At 44.2% G+C, this 17,000-nt stretch overlaps 1 protein-coding gene across 4 annotated transcripts in view; it reads right to left on the bottom strand.

Annotated features, from left to right (window-relative positions):
• Positions 1-1,179: 1,179 nt before the first annotated feature.
• MXI1 (MAX interactor 1, dimerization protein) overlaps positions 1,180-17,000 on the bottom strand; it is an 86,198-nt gene continuing 70,377 nt past the window's right edge. For 3 of the 4 annotated variants that reach the window (XM_065407149.1, XM_065407145.1, XM_065407146.1), the window contains 3 exons: positions 7,455-7,569; positions 6,129-6,300; positions 1,180-3,992 (listed from right to left, as the gene is read on the bottom strand). In XM_065407149.1, coding sequence (XP_065263221.1) covers positions 3,829-3,992; positions 6,129-6,300; positions 7,455-7,569 — 451 coding nt within the window. In that variant the 3' untranslated portion in view covers positions 1,180-3,828. The remainder of the gene's footprint in view (positions 3,993-6,128; positions 6,301-7,454; positions 7,570-17,000) is intronic. The other variant, XM_065407148.1, reaches the window with a different exon arrangement.

Raw genomic sequence — 17,000 nt, 5'->3', positions numbered from 1 at the left:
AGAAACCAAGGAGGATGTAGATGTAGTGCTTCATAGAAGGCTTGAGTAGCCAACTTTAATTTGTGTGATGATTTTAAAACATGAGTTAAATCTAATAAAATGGTAATGAAACAATTTTCAGTTTTTACTATGGTGCCATACAGCCCAGCTTCACCCTCATGGACTCACCCCTCATCATCCCTGACCTCTCCCCCACCCCCGTAAATTCAAACACCCCCCTAATTTCAATTCCTGGGGAAAACAAGATCAGACATGCTTCCTTGGATCTACATCTCAAGATGCTGACTCTGAAAAGACAGAAGGGAAGTTAACAGCAACTGATTTTTTTTTAAGGCTGGTGGTGATCTTTAAGCAGATCCAAAACATTGGACTATTCTGGCTTATCACAAAGGGGACGATTAATTTGATTTTTATGTTTTATAACCAGAAGGGACCGTCACCTAATCTGATTTACATAGTATAGGCCAATTAGCTATGATGATCTGATCATTTATGGTGGCTTCTCTGGGCCAATTTGCTGTCTTGGACATTCCGATGCCAAAGGCTAGAACAACAACAAAACAAAAGAACTAACGTTAGTTTAGTTTTTAGAAGAACCTATAAAGAAAAGCTAGTACTAACAATATAGTATTAAAGCAATGAAAAAGGGATTGAACCAACATCACAAAGCAGCTGTGGAAACATTTCTCTCACATAGCAGATCTTCTACTAATGTCCACAGGTGTGAAAGAAACGGATACAATGAAATCCCTACAAAGGACCCAATCACCAATAAGCAGACAACTTTTGTCATTAACTACTACTATAAAGGTTTGTAGGATAATTGTGTTTGTCCTTTAAAGGCTCTCGCTACTAGGACACTGATACTTGCCGATCCATTGGGTGGGTCACTTAAGACAGCGTTGATGGAAGCTACCAAGTGGATTACATTTCCCTCCCTTCCAGCTGCAGTATTTGGAATTGAAATTTCCAGACATTTCAAGACCCTTGACTGCACTCCTGAAGATGACAGCCAATATCAAAGTGCTCCCAAAGGGCATACAAATGGGTGGCTTTACTGGAAAGCCTTTCAGAAAAATTGGTTCCAAAAACACACTCTGGGATAGCCCTGCTCTTCCAGGATTGCCCAACACTGATTTTCTTCCTTTATCTATTTTTTTTTTTTTTAAAGTTCTCTAACTTTTATATATCTCAAATTTGATTTTTTTTTTGCCAAGCAACCTTTTTACCATCGCCCACGTGTACTTTTTGATCCAAAAAATACACAGCCAAAGAGGAAGAACCAGAAGGTGAGGTTGTCCAGGATGGCTGGAGTTCCCTAGTGATCGTGAATGGTGGGACTCATCTCTAGAGAAGCTGAACACCACAAGATTCCATCGACAGTAACCGAAGATCAGCCTCTGTTCTTTTCCACCATTTCATTGCTGCAGTGAGACTGCCACAAAATGGTGGCTATCAGAGCTCATTTGAACAGTGTCAGATATAAATTCCAGCTGTTGATCATTCTAGTATGGGCAAAAATTGGTAGTTGTGGGGGCTCAGTCAATGATTATCAGTTCACACGTGATCCTTCAATCTTTACTCACTTGATTTCTTCTTACTAATGTGAGTAGCCCCATTGACTTAAGCTGATAAATACATGTAACAATCCATAGCTGCCTACATACAGGTTCTAGAATTGTTATCGAGGATCAATTCCATGATATGCAGCCTGAAAATAAAACAAAGAAGCTCCAACCAATTCAGCTAAAGGAATAACTCCATTAACTGGCCGGTTTGTATCGCTGCTGAGGACAGCCATCAAAGCATGGAAAGATTATTCCTCCACTCCATGAAGAAGGGATTGTGTGTCTCATACTGTATGACATCATATCACAGGGGGGATTTGGTAACATAGGAATGTTCAAACACATGCAATTTACAGAAATTAGACAAAAATCTACATTAGAATGATTCAGGATCTTCTTATCATGGGATTAAAGGGGAATACACTTTTTTCCCCTCCAGGCACAAGAAAGAACATGTGTATGCTAAAGTCATATGAGCAACCAAGACTGAGGAACACAATTCATTTCAGATTCAGAAATGTTTAATGGTGTTAAAGTGCTACTTTAATGTGGGACCATATTCTAACATATAAACACAATTCCACTGCTAAATAAGGTTGTCTTCTTTTTTTTTTTTGGCCCAGCCCTACCTAAAAACAATAAAATAAAATCAACAGGACTGAAATTAACAACCCATTCAAATCAGCAATAAGTTACGAATTTTATAAAGCATTTTTTCCTTTTATTTTTTTCCTTAGTAATGCGGGGGTAGTTAAATTACTTAAAGGTATACAAAATTTCAAACAATGCCATTGGTGAGGTCTCTGTAAGAAGGTTTTTAACTTGAAAAACAAAAAAGACAAAACAAGAAAGCAAAGCCCTCAAAGTGCAGGTTAGAAATCTCACCTCCAAGAAAATTATAAAATATTCGATACAATAGCTCTCAATAGCAACAGCACCTGCACAGGTGAGATAGCGGATACGCACTGGGATGTGCGCAGGGCAAATGTTACATTAAGATGAGACAAGTGCTGAGCTTAACTATGTTAACTATTGAATTGTGACTACTGTAGGGGATCAGGTGCCTTCAAAGTTTGCAAGGGGAATGACTAAAAAAAAAAAAGGGAAACCAAAAAACCCAGCAACCCTGACCTTTCCAAGCCAGCACAGACCGTGTTTGTTTTGTGCACGGCAAAGAGCATTCGTGTGTTTCATCAGGTCAAGTGCTGCATCAAACCAGATACCTTTTCAGTGGCGTTAATCCATTATAAAAGACATCGAAGATTTCATATGGACAAGCTCTAAAAAGACATGTCACATTTGGAGACTCCCAACACATTTACAAACGTTTATCAAAAGATCTTTAAATAAAAAAGGTCATAGTGGCTCAGTATCTGGGCATGACTTTCCACACGCTGGTTTCTTTCTGTCCTCAAGAGTGTGTGTGTGTGTGTCTGTCTGTCTCGCTCTCTCTCCAGGGGAGCACTGCTGTTGGACTCCACAATGCAGCCCGCCACGTGCTGGTGGATTACAGTTTAGTACCCTAGTGCTAGCAGTGTGATAGAGGTACTTGCTTTAAATGATGTCCAATAGAACGTTGAGCTGAATGGTGATTTCTCCTGAACAATCTTCACTGTTGCCTCTCTCTCTGGGCATGAACTGAACACCTATTATTATTCATAGGTTGTGTGATACGTCTTCATGGCCAAGCTGCTGTGACTTCCTGCTATGTTACTAGAATGCCTGATGGTGATCAAATATTAGGACAGAGTCATTTCAGGACCAGGAAAGTTCCAGAAGGGTCTAAACCGAGTTGTTCTATCTGAATGCAGTCTGAGAAAAACTGGACATTTCTCAGATCTCATGACAAATTGAGAGAGAGAGAGAGAGAGAGAGAGAGAGAGAGAGAGAGAGAGAGAGAGAGAGATGAATCTCCAGTATCCTCTTTCAAATAAACAAAATCAAAGCAAAGTAATTCATCATGTAAGGGCCAAATCCAGGTCTCACTGAAGCCAAATGGAGTTTTGTCACTGACTTCAGAAGGACCAGGGTTCAGTCTCACTACACTAGGGGAAAACCAGGATTTTGCAACATGACCCAATGGACATACATGGGTTCCTATGGAGGCCTCCTATTGCCCAAGGGGGTACATATATATAGGTCTGTTCGGGTCTAGCTGTTGACGTGTCATTTCTAAAAGAGGATACTGCATCTAGAACCCAGTCTGAACTCAGATTACTCCAGTGGAATAATCCGCCCTGCACTGATGTCTCACTTTGTTCTAGGAAGCGAACGAGAGTTTGACGCTGGCGCTGGAATAACCCTCGTCACTCCCAATACTCTGCAAGCTGCTGTGATCATCAATGTCACTGATGCTGGTTGTGCTGATATCGTCCACTTCTCCATGGGAGAACTCTGTGCTTTCAACATCCACTTCAATCTCCTCTGCAAAGAAAACGACACACACGCAGGTTAGTGTCATCGCAGGCAGCTACACTTTGAACTCTACAATCGACAAACGATCAACACTCCATGTATAAAATAAGCACCACACAGTACAATTCACAATGATTTCCAAAAGGGGGGAGGGGCAGAGTGCCTGTTTCAGCAAGGAGGATGCTGTCTCAATGTGTTTCAAAGGCATTACTAAACTTTTTTGCTGCCAGCCAACCCCAAACTTCCAAGCTAGGAACTGGGTTCAAAAAAGAATTAGACACGTTCATGGTGGATAGGTCCATGAATGGCTATTAGCCAGATGGCCAGGGACATAACCCCATGTTCTGGGTGTCCCTAAACCTCTGACGGCCAGAAGCTGGAACTGGATGACGGGATGGATCACTCAATAAATTGCCCTGTTCTGTTCATTCCCTCTGAAGCATCTGGTACTGGACACCGTCTGAAGACAGGATACTGGGTGAGATGGACCATTGCTGATTCAGTATGGCCATTCTTATGTTCTTAAGATGAAGAACTCAGCAGAGTTTGGATTCATCATTAGTCAGTGGCTCTGCTCTGCAGGGCAGTGGAAGAACCTGTGTTAAGCAGCACCACAGCGTTCAGCCCCCCTGCGTGGAGTCTAGCTACTTTGCCATCATTGCCACCTGGTTCTGTGGGCCTGGGCATTCCCCCCAGCTTGGATTGACTTTATCACCATGAGAATGGACTGCTTTCAATGTCCTCTGCAACTCACATACCAAGATGATGATAAGCTCTTCCAGGTCAGGGGCTGTCACTTTCTGTGTTTGCACAGTGCTTAGTGCGACACAGATCTGGGTCTTTTGGGAGACTACAGTGACAAATAGCAACGCTGGGGGACACCTTACAGTTGTGATAGCTGAGACAGAGCTATATAGGGCACTGTAGTGTGTTTCTATAGGGACACAGGGTAGCATGTTGAACAGCACTTCGGTGACTTTGGGCCATCAAAGTCAGTAAGACTGAGGCTCTCAAGTCACTGAAATGCTTTTGAAAATGTTACCCACAGACCTTAAAAACGACACTAAAAAATAAATGAAAAATATTGGTAAAACAGTGAAGCTCACAGATCACTAATAATTAGATGGGCAATCTCTTTGTTGGTTCTTTATGATTAAGGCTATGATTTAGGAACGGAAGTCATGGCAGTCACGGATTCTGTGACTTTACCGGACCGCCGGGATTTCTTCAGCTTCAGCTGCCCGCAGCTTCCAGCCCTGGCTTCAGCTGAAGCTGAAGAAATCACAGAGGTGCGGTAGCCATGGCTGGGGCAGGAGCCGTGGCTATGCTCCCCACATAGCAAGTGGCTGAGTAAAACAAATATGTTTTTAACAAAACCATAAACTCTAACACTTGACACACAGTTGGGAGGGGAAAAAAATCTCTGTGAAAGATTCAAAATTCCTCCCCCCCCAGCCCCTTCAGTGTAGGGAGGAGAAAGCACTTGCTTCATATGCAAATCCTTCAGAGGAATTGTCCAATAAAATGGTAAAGACAAGACCTTAACTTAGAAATAGCAGCAACAAGCAGAAAATGGAACGCTGATTTCTAAAACTTCCTTCTAGGCCTTCTTTTTACATTATAAAGAGGAGGAGCACAATCCATGTTTATACTTTGAAGCATGTGTTTGGTTACTGACTTGGGATCATGGATCATTATTTTTAAAACAAAGCTTTTGCATTCTGACTTTAGACAACTGTTCAAATACAGCGGTCAAGTTCAAATGCCACAAGAATCACCTGAATCCACAATCACGACCCTTTCCTCAACTTAAGCAAGACTGACTAACAACTGAGGCAGAATGACATGACAAAGCACACATCTTTTGCTTGGCAAATACAGAGACCCATTCAATGGCAAAGCGAAGAGGCAAGTAACAGGAAGAGCACAATGGAAGGAAGGAATCATTCGCCACTCTCTCAAATTTTCAGGAGAGGTCAGTCTTTATCCTGATGCATCCCTTTTTGTAGCTCCACAGATTCTAAGGTTAGAAGGGCCCACTGTGGTCATCTCATCTGACCTCCTGTATACCACAGGCCACAAGACTTCCCTAATTAATTCCTGTTTGAGCTATTTTAATTAAACTGGACGCATTAGAACACCTACCTCGCTCTGAATCCGAGCGATCAGAGGAAATGGTTGAGCCAATGCTGTCCATTCGTATTCGTTCTATCTCCTGAGGACCCTGCAGTTGTTCCAGCCTTCTCTTTAAGAATCTTTGTTCTCGTTCCAGGTTTTCAAGCTGGTGTTGGCTTCTCCTCTCGGCCTCCTCAAGTTTCTGACATGATAAAATAGCACTTGATTATGACTTTAATTCTTATTTTCTACAGCACAGCCATATACTTTGCTTCAGATTTTCCCATGTTCTGAAAGGATTTATGCTCAAACAAGTATCGGACCAGACTGCCCTTCAGTCACTAGTAGAAATTAAGTCTACTTGTGTCTTTGTTGGTTTACACCTTTGCTAGATCTTACATATTTGTACAAGGAGGATTTTTGGAGGTGAATGAATACAGGATTTTTTTAAAAATTGTTGTTCTTTATAAACATGTAATTAACCAATAAGCTGCATCACTAAGTTCATCCACCAGGGGGCCTCTATTCCCTTAATCAAACAGATTCTGTATTTGTTATGATCACTCGTAACACAAAAATTTATCCTGGGATGTTTGGCTTTCTTGTTGCTTGGTTTAGTAGGTATTTCTCAGAAGCAGTTTTCCATTTAAATAGCAATTTATGTAACCTGCTACAGACTCCTTTGATCACAGCTGGGAAATCTACCAGGCTAATGTTCTTTGTTTCCGGATGGCCAACCCGTTGCATAAGATGGGAGTCATTTCAGGCTAACACTTTCCTTTAAGCAAGGCTCCCTCCCTTACCAACCCGGAGCTGCAACAAAGGATTTAGGTATATTCCTGATCCCTACATGACTGGATTTTCTTTTTACACTTTACTTTGCCAGAAGCAATCTATGAAGGGCTTTGGGAAGCTGGCAGAACCACAGATGAAAGACGATGGAAACAGTAAGACGTCAACTCTGTTTCACTCTAAAGGCCTATACAGATTTGCCAGCAGGGGGAATGCACTGGAGTGACTGAAGTTACATTTTCCATCAAACTGCAGCCCTTCAATCACATTAGATGTGTTTCTACTTTAAAAAAAGAGCAAGCTCTGCTACTGTCTTCTCCCAATCACAATACAGAACAGGTTCCCTGCTCTCCTAATCAATCATTTCCAGAGTTAACAGAGTTTATTATGGACCCTCCGAACAACCCATGTTGTAATAATGATTTAACCGAAGGAGCAATGCATTTGAGAGGTATTAGTCTCAGTGAGAGCAGATTTACCTCTGGACAGTGGGTGAGTGATTGGTGCAGTTAGAAACAGCCCAGATGGAAAGCGTCTGGGAAGCCTGGGAAAAACGGTTCTTACCTTGATGTGTGCTTTGGCTTTGTTAAGCAGCCCAAGCGTTGTGTGCCGGGTGCAGTCTGGTCCTAGTGGTATCAGAACCTTTAAACGTTCTAAGCACAGGCGTAGGTGAGCACGTCTGGAGGGGGAGAGACATTGATTAGGAGCTGCAGCCTTATAAAGGACAAAAATCAAACTCTTTTTCTCCCCAGGCAGGCTCGATTTTCCACGCATCACCCTGTTTCTCTCAGATACCTTATGCCCTGCCATTAAATGTTTACACTGCAAACACTAGTCACTCAACAACATTAGCCCTATTGCTAACCTCTGACAGACAGTTTATTTCCTTGTGTTCACACCTGATAACCTGTCTCGGCTGGATGAACTTTGGGGAGGAAAGACGCACTGAGGCAACGGTAGTCTGCTTGGTTTCACATAACTTCAAGCTGCCAGCTATTTGCAGTCTACTACACTGTGTAGAGTTTTACGTCAAGGCACTTTCAAGTGTCGAATGGCGTTTACACACTAGCACATTACTGGTTAAGGAAAAAACCTAACTTTATATATTGAGCTATGTAACATTCACTGCCCATCTTCCTCTTTTTCCAGCCACATCAGGCAAAAAGGAAGCCTAACGGACTGCAGCAAACTCCTTACCGCAAAGTGACTGAATTACACATCACACTCATTAAAGGGTCAGATCTGCACTCTTTGGGCATTCTGACCGCAAGGAACTCAGGGCTGCATATTTCCTAGCCCGGTGTTTGGAATCTTGCTGTCAATACAGGTTCTCTGGGAGCAGAGACCCTTTGCCTATTTCTGCTTCCACCCCTTGCACTATATTCTACACTAACAACCCCAAACAGTACAGAACTACTGTGACTATTTTATTTTGGACCATTATTACAGAACACTGTAGTTTTGTTTGTGTTTTTAAATATGGGAAACTGCTCAGAGAGCAATCTCAAAGTATAACCCCACTCAGATACTGCAGTAAAACTAGTTCGGTTTTCTCCCATTCTGTATTATGTATTCAGGAATTAACAGTAGATTTATGGAAAACAGTAAAGTTATTTTTTTTCCAGACCCTACATTAATGATTTATGTCTGAATTTGTAATCCCAATCAATAGCACAATGACATCAGACGATCAGTCTATACTCAAGGTATCCCAGTGCAAAAGGTTCTTGAAAGCCTTTACCAGCCCTGTTCAGACACAAAGGGACGGAATCTAAACTCAGTCCATCTGAATGCAGAAAAACAAATTAGTTTGGACGGTTCATTTACATTTTGTATTTGAAATTCACTATTGTTCGGAGTTTGAAAGGGATGGGGAGAGGAGTCTGTAATCATGCAATTATGTCACTGACAAGCAAGGATGATTAAGGGTAGAAGGGTCAGGGGTTTAGCTGATGAACTGTCAGTACAAGAGCAGCACCCACTAGCACCACTATAGTTATAGGTTTGTCAGTGTTTCCATTATAAAAACCTCTTACAAAAGGTCTATAATTCAGCCGCAGTAACTGCCTCGGGGCTGAAATTTGGGCTTTGGCTGAGGAATGTGTGCTTTTAATGAAATATTTATTAAGAGATTTGGTTTTAAAAGTGTCATAAACATAAAAAAACCAAACCATGTCAATGTCACCCTCCCCCTCAGCTTTTTCTACAATGAAACCCGCTGGCATTTAATCCTTATTGCTGACTAAGAGCTTTCACTACTTGGGAAAACCAAGTTCAATTGACAGCCATTTCGTGTAGATAAACAGCTCTGGGCATGGTCAGCAACAGGTGCTCTGCTAATCACATTACAAGGACATTTCGACCCAACGCTGGGCAAACCTGCAATGTAAGGAGCGGCGGGGCTTGAACCTGGGCCTGCAGGCAGCTCACGCTGCCACCAGTCTGTAACTTCATCTGTTTCCAGCTTCCCACAGAGGTTGTACCACCACAGGAAGTTCCGCCTCGAGCTAAACTGACTGACAGTAGCAATCCCCTACATAAGTCTATGGGGTGTACCAGGAAGTGTTCAGGCAACAATGTGGATCCCCAGATAGCTACCATGACAGCCCCGCATCTCTGCCTCTGAGCTCCCAGTACTGACCTCGGCTCCAAATTGTATCCGGACTCCCGACTGACCCCTGGAACGCCAACACTGACCCTGATACCTGGTACTGACCACTCAGCCTGATTCCTGACCCTCAGCTTAACTCTTGACTACAAGCCTGGCCCTGACTCCTGGCTTCTGAACTCCCGCCACTAGTCCTGCTTACCTTTGTCCAGGATCCTGACATGAACAGGTTGGGAAATGGACTTTGGTTTAGTTTGGCATCCAAAAGTCTGAATTCTGACATGAAGCTCCTGCAAACTAGCCTAGGGCTGGTCCACACTAAGCCCCCAGTTCGAACTAAGATATGCAACTTCAGCTACGTGAATAACGTAGCTGAAGTCAAAGTATCTTAGTTCGTACTTAAAGGTACTTACTGCGGGTCCACACGCGGCAGGCAGGCTCCCCCGTCGACTCCGCGTACTCCTCTCGCGGAGCAGGAGTACCGGCGTCGACAGCGAGAACTTCTGGGATCGATTTATCGCGTCTAGACAAGACGCGATAAATCAATCCCAGAAGATCAATTGCTTGCCGCCGAACCAGCGGGTAAGTATAGACGTACCCCTATTGTTTATGAGTCCACAAAACTGGGCTGGACATTTTGCAAGATACCAGCCTCTCAGGAGTTGTCAACCACTGTCACTTCCTGTTACAGCTGGAAATGCTCAGAATGGCCTCTCTCATAGCATTTCACCACTGCGCCAGAAAGGAAGGGTGGCTTTGTAACACCTTTTCATGTTCTCTGTATGTGTATATATATATCTCCTTACTATATGTTCCATTCTATGCATCCGATGAAGTGGGCTGTAGCCCACGAAAGCTTATGCTCAAATAAATTTGTTAGTCTCTAAGGTGCCATAAGTACTCCTGTTCTTTTTGTAACTAAGGCACTGGACTGGGACTCAGGGGAGACGGAGTTGATTCCTCCTTGTCTTCACTGTAGTGTTAGCTTGAGTTATCTACAATTGAATTAACTCCTCTCGAGTGAGCCTAGTTCAACTGAGAATGAGCCCACTACAAAACGGCCCTGGAGCTGCAGAGTGTTTGCATTAGCAGCACCTAAAAGCCATGTCCCCACTGCAGTACTAGCTCCAACATCAGCAGCACCTGAGCTTCAATCCATCCCCCCAACGGGCCACCTAGGTTGAGGTTAAAGCACCAATGAGAGATGTGCGTGTGTGGATGGGAATCAGGTTAGGGGCAACACTCAAGTTAGACCTTAAGCTAACAAGGCAGTGAAGACAGGTTTCTCTGTGGTTTCCCACAGGGATAATACTACTTCCTTTCTCCCATCCTTTACTCATCTTTATCTATTTAGACTGTAAGCTCTTCTGGGCAGGGACTATGGGCTGGTCTACATGTCAAAGGCCTTTCCAGTACACCTATACCAACGAAGGCCCCTCATGGAGATACAGATTATAGCAGCAAAAGGAGTTATTTTGCCATTATAGGTAAACCACCTCCGCAAATGACAAACTATACCAACAAAATGACTCCTTTGTTGGTATAAGCTGCATCTACATGAGGGGGAGTGGGGGAGAGAGGGGGAAGGGTGTGCTGACATAGCTATGCAGGAAAACCTTTGTAGTTTATATCCAGCCTCTCTCTCCCTATGTCTCTGTACAGAGCCTAGCACAAATGGGCCCCAATCTTGGTGGGGACTGTATGTGGAGTTATCAAAATTGAGGCAACACCAACTGCTACCACCTCCAGTTCCATTCCTAACAGAAACCTGAGGTCACTGTCCCAGAACAAGGATAATTCTAGATGGTTTACCCACCACGGCTTAGTACGCACAGGTGGGACTGTCCAGGTTGCCACACAAACTCTGTGCTATGCATCGTTCCTTACCATGCCTGGGGAAGTTCATGTTCTAACCCCCCCACCCTTTTTTTTTTATTGCCAGGGTGAACCTAGGAAAACACTGTAGAACTGTGCTAGGAACCAGTGAAGAGTGTAGATACACAAACTTAGAACATGTGCCAGGCAACTGCCTCAGTACCAGAGACCCCTGATGGTTGGGAAGAGGATATTAATGTTTGGCTTCTCAATTACCAATGAATTTCAGGAGCTCTCAAACAGGCCTTGGCATGATATACCATGGCTTTTAGCGGGGGGGGGGGGGGGGGGGAAGAATTACACAAAATTAAGCAATGTAAAAAATCTCAAAGCCATTGACACTGAGATGCCAACTTTTTAATTTCTTTCTGCCCAAGAAAGGTGGAACACAAATAAAAGCAGCTGCTGTTTGGAGACCTTTACAAGGTCTTATGTGGGATAAAGCAGTCTGAGGACCTGTCCACATGAAAAAAGTTACACTTGGATAATGTGTAAAGCAACAGAATCAAACTGGTGCAAAAGGTTCATAGGTCTTTTTAAAATTGGCTTCTTCTGGTTTAAGTTGAGTCAGTTAGGAACAGGTTTAACTGAACTCTTACATCAACATAAGAGCAGCCACACATTGGTTGGCTCCAATTTAACTCTGGCTTGGTCGACACACAGGTTTTGTAGCAGTAGAACTGAAAGTTAAACCAGTACAACTCCTAGTATAGATGCGTTTATACTGGTAAAAAAATTGCTAATATCAGCATAGTTTATTCCCCTCTTTCCTATGGGAACAGTAATCTTGGTGTAAAGCACCTAAATACCTATATTGTTGCATCACGTGAGTGGGCTGCACTATATACTAGCACTACAGTTTGTGCATGTGGACAAGGCCTAAATCAACTTAAAAACTGATTTAAGTTACATTGTGCAGCTGCCCCATGTAGACAAGCCCTTGCTCAACAGGCCAATTGTTCCCACTTTTTCAACCAAATATTCACCATGTCTCCCACTCTAGCCCACCTCTCCTAGCCCAGCACATTTTAATGGGGTTTAAAGGACGTGTCTGTTTTTTCTCCCCAAATATCTTGCATTTCAGCTTTCAAATGTTGGCAGGTGTGTAACCTGTTAAGTATTTTTGGCTTCTGTGGGCTGAAATCAAGCTGATCACTGATGTTAATTAAGCCACAAAATGTGAAAGCGCTCTGATTCATTGATGGGAGGCTAAATGTCACACACAAATCAACTTCTATGAAAGCCCAACTTTTATCAAAGCAGGAAACTGACCAGCTGAGCTAAAATTCCTCGTCAAACAGAGTTTACAGGTGTCACTGTCCAATCTACAGTCCCTTATCAAAAAGTCCTGGAGTTTTACCTTGGCAGTTATAATCCCATAGTCTAGACAAAGTTATGCGTCTCCTTCCCCTTAATCTATCTGGTGCTTTATTGTAAGGTGGTTTTAACATAGCTTCGGGCTCCCTGGCACTTAGCGAAAATACCAGCACTGCCCAAACTTCACACAAGAAAGCCACACGACTTTCCATTTAGACTACTGGATCATGCTAATAACTGGAAAAAACAAGTCTAGAAGCATTATATTTTATAAAGGGAGAATTAATTTACAATCAGAGGGAATCCTTAGGGCATTAGAAGATGGAGATGAATCAGCTTTCAGGGACTGCCAGTTTCAAAGTAGATCTGAGCACATGTACAGTCGTTGTAGGAGTGACAGGTAAAAGTGGAGAAGTGGGGGCAGGATCTTCATAGTCACTCCCGTCCCTAGGAAGGAAAGATGCTTCAGAAAACAGGGTTACCACAGAGGTTTCTGCTCTCTGAGCATGAGACGTGGTAATAGACATGCCAAAGCCCTGACTCTGTGCCAGGATGAATGCATGAGTATGTGAGGGAGGGGGCTTTCTACTCTTCCTTAACCAGCTGGCCCTCTCCCCTTCATTCCGGTCTATTCTGGGGGACACGGGGAGGCCCACAGGGTGCAATGGCTTGTCTCACACAATGACAGCCAGCGGGTGGTTTGGATTTGTCTGGTTGAAGACACAAAAACCACGACTCCTGGGAAGCAGGAGCTGAGTGCTGGGAGGACGGAGGGCTGAGGAACTTGGTGCCCCACATGCTCCTTTGCTTGGCCCAGAAAAAGCACAGGGCAACATTGCCGCTTACTTGGCAGGCTAGAAACACTGGCTGGTTAGAGCTACAGCCCCCAGAGGGGGGCTGCTTGCCTTAGCTTTTCCCTTTCGATATGTTGGGTCAAATTCAGCCCTGGCAGAAGACAGTCCAACTCCATTAAATTCAACAAACTCTACTGTTGCTGCATTCAGAGGAGCTGCACCCGACTAGATCAGGGCCGAAGCTGGCCCATTGTGGTCCTCTTGTGCAACTGTTACGTGCAAAGAAAGCGAATAATGGAATAGCTGGGGCTCAAGTATCAAGAGCCTGGCCTGTCAGGCTGCAGCCCTGGGCTGGGATGTGCTGCTGGAGTGGGAATGCCAGAGTCAGAGGACAGTGCCTTTCTCAGACTCATTAAGAGTGAAATTCACCCCAGCTGTGGAGGGGCTGGCACAGAAAGGACTCTTCCCCCCCCGCCTTCCCCCCGTTAGTGGGGAGATATGCAACCGCCCCAAACTATCCGGTGCAGAAATTTCTGGATAGGAGGAGGAGGAGGGGCCAAGGAACAAATCCAGTAAAGCTCCAAAGCCCTGCATATATGTTACTGCAGCCTACTGGGGGGAGTATTAACCACAGAGGGGCTGCAATACAGGGGTAGCGGTGTGCATGCGCACGTAGTCCCATTCCTTCCCCCCTCGTTAAGTGGCTTTCACAAAGGCAGGGAGAGTTTCACCCTCAAGGCTGATTGCATTTGGATTGGTATTTCACCCCCTCCTCTCCAAGCTCTAAACCCTCAGGGTAACCCCCCACCCCCTGCTTTGCTGACAAGTCAGCCCACATTCTAAGCGACCCCCTCCAGACGCTAAGAGAGCGTTCGCCAATCTGCTGAGGGCTGTAATTTCAGAGCCTGCTCTTTGCAGTTACCAATGACATCACTGTCTCTGATTATATAAAGCTCTGGTGGGAAGCATATATTTATGTGTTTGCTTCATAGCTTCAGTCATCCTGCTGTACAATATGCGTCCAAGTCCTGCCACAAGAACTGCTCTGCCATTCCTCCCTCCTTCCCTGACCCAAACCGCAGTGTGGGAGAGAGATTTGGGGGCACAAGTCTCCAGGTTTCAGGGGATGGGTGTATTTGCCGATTCCCCGAGGGGTGGGGGATAGAACTCGACAGCTGGCACTCTGCAAAAAGCCCCTCAGGGAAGACCAGTGAGACCAGTTTGTCCCACACAAAAACATGGGGGACGGAGGGCCAAACACAAGGGCACTCCCCACTCCCCCCTATACCCAGAAAGCAGGCAGCCAGGATCGGAAATGCTCCTGTTACTCACCTCCACCATGCCCCAGCTCTGTGCACGCAGACAGAAAAGCATGTGGGCACTAGAGAACAATCCTTCTTCCCCACGGGTGGGCTACAAGTCTGCTGAGACATGGCCCATGACCCTGCCCTTACAGGGGTAAACACAATGGCAGCATTCACTGCAAGGGAAAATGAGGCTTCCCTCCATGGGAGCCAGAAGGGAACATTTCAAATGGACTAGTCATGGCAGACACTTGGCAGGGATGGGGCAGGTGGATGACACATCAGGCTTGCCCCCTGAATTTCACCTTGGAACCTGCTGACCCAGCTTTCAGCCTGGTCTAAGCTAGTCAAAAATGGGCTGCAAGAAAATCTTTTACTTGCAACCCCTGTACAACTCCACCCACAAGAGCCAGGCTTGGACTTTTTACATGAGGTCTTCAGCGGGGCTCTGATGCAGATGGTAATAGCTTCCCCCTGGCATGGCCTGGAAGCCGTAAGTGCTGCAGATGCACCAGGTCAGCTACATCTAACTCCATGCCTCCCATTTGGAAATCACCATGAAAGCTACTCGACGCTATGAGGGCAGGTGCTTCAGAAACCCCAGAATGCACTGGTACATGTGGACAGTTCCATCAAAACCAGAGTGTCGGTGCAGATGTGATATGGACAAGCGAGGCAACCTGCTATATCAGGCATCTATATCCCTGTGATGGGCTCCTGGAGTTGGGCCTGATTCAACTCCCACTGAAGTCAACAAAAAGACTCCCCTTGAATTTTTTTGGTGCCAGGTCAGGCCCTTACTGTAGATACACCCGCCTTTACTTGTGCTCATTTTCCCTTTTCATTACCGGGGGAGAGGAGGGGGAACGGACTGAAATGGATAGAATAAAATTCTCCTCCATTAAGGCCCTGATCCTGCAAAAGCACTTAAGCACATGCTAAACTCTAAGTCTGCAGGCAGTATCATTGACGTCAATGGGACTACTCATGCTTTAAGTTAAGCATATGCGTCTGTGCTTTGCTAAACCAGGGCCTGAACTCTTGTAATAAACAGAGAGACCTGGAATAGGCTACAGGCAAACCTCCATGGAAAAACCACATCTCACTCATGGAAGGAAAGGGGCCAGCAAATTTGTAATTTTCTAGAAAGCAAAGTATTTCCAAATTGGATTGGATTGCATTTTCTTTTGATAAGAATTAGACAACAGGGATAAATGAAAAAGCCAATTACCAGATCCCTAATGCCCTACTTCAACAAAACAGTTTGGTTCATTCTTCACATTAAGCACATGCTTAAGTCCTTTTGAGGTTGAATCAGGAGCTTGCTCCTTTTAAAAAAAGAGGAGGATGATCTCCATGTGGAAATGAAAAATTAATTTTATCCCCTCTCTTATCAACGAGTTGGGTCTAATTTAACCCTGAAATTCGAAACCAGCAACTTTGCTTGGATTTCACAGTTAACAGCTTGTTTAAAAAATTCAAGAGAGAGATCACTGTTTAAAGAAAACAATTCCAGGAAAATGGAAGGGACCCTGAATCAATAATTCATCAGGAGACAATGATTTCGGGAAGAAGTACTGAGAAGCAGATGCATCAACTGGGGACAGGGGAAAATCGAGTTTCTTTCTGTAAACAATTCACAGGTCATATGCCTACTTATCTTTTATAGCCATCACATGACAATGTTTTTCCTATACTCTTGCCTCTGACCCAAAAGAGAACGATCCCTCCCCCTATAGCCCCAACAACCTAACACCTATTGGTTGGTGCAGTTTCAGAGCTCCTCTTTATTGGATGATTCATCCTTTAGCAGAAGAAAGAAGAAATCTAAGATTTTGCCAAGTAACTAAATCAGAAATTGAAGGCAGTCAAGTGCTGGGGCCTGTATTTTCTTTGCTGCAGAGTGTTATGTAATTGCTCCAAGCCCTTGAGCCATGCACAGTAAAGCTGCCATGGCGTACAGCCAGTTTTCAATAACTCCACACACACAATTCCACATGATGGCCGCTGGCACGTTACCCTACACTTGATATATATTTTTAAAAGAGAGACTCTGGTTCAAAAGGATATACTTAAAAACAAAACAAAAAATTCCTCACCTGTGTTACTAGATCTTTTAAACCAAAAGAAAAGATTTTAAAAAACCCTCATTTATTTCTCACTATTCACAATGACTGTTTATCTTCTGTGTTTCACTCAAACAGGGACAAGG

This window comes from Emys orbicularis, chromosome 7, assembly GCF_028017835.1.
Source record: "Emys orbicularis isolate rEmyOrb1 chromosome 7, rEmyOrb1.hap1, whole genome shotgun sequence".
NCBI lineage: Eukaryota > Metazoa > Chordata > Testudines > Emydidae > Emys > Emys orbicularis.
Note: the sequence above shows the minus strand (reverse complement) of the source record. Positions and strands in the feature narration are given on the sequence as shown.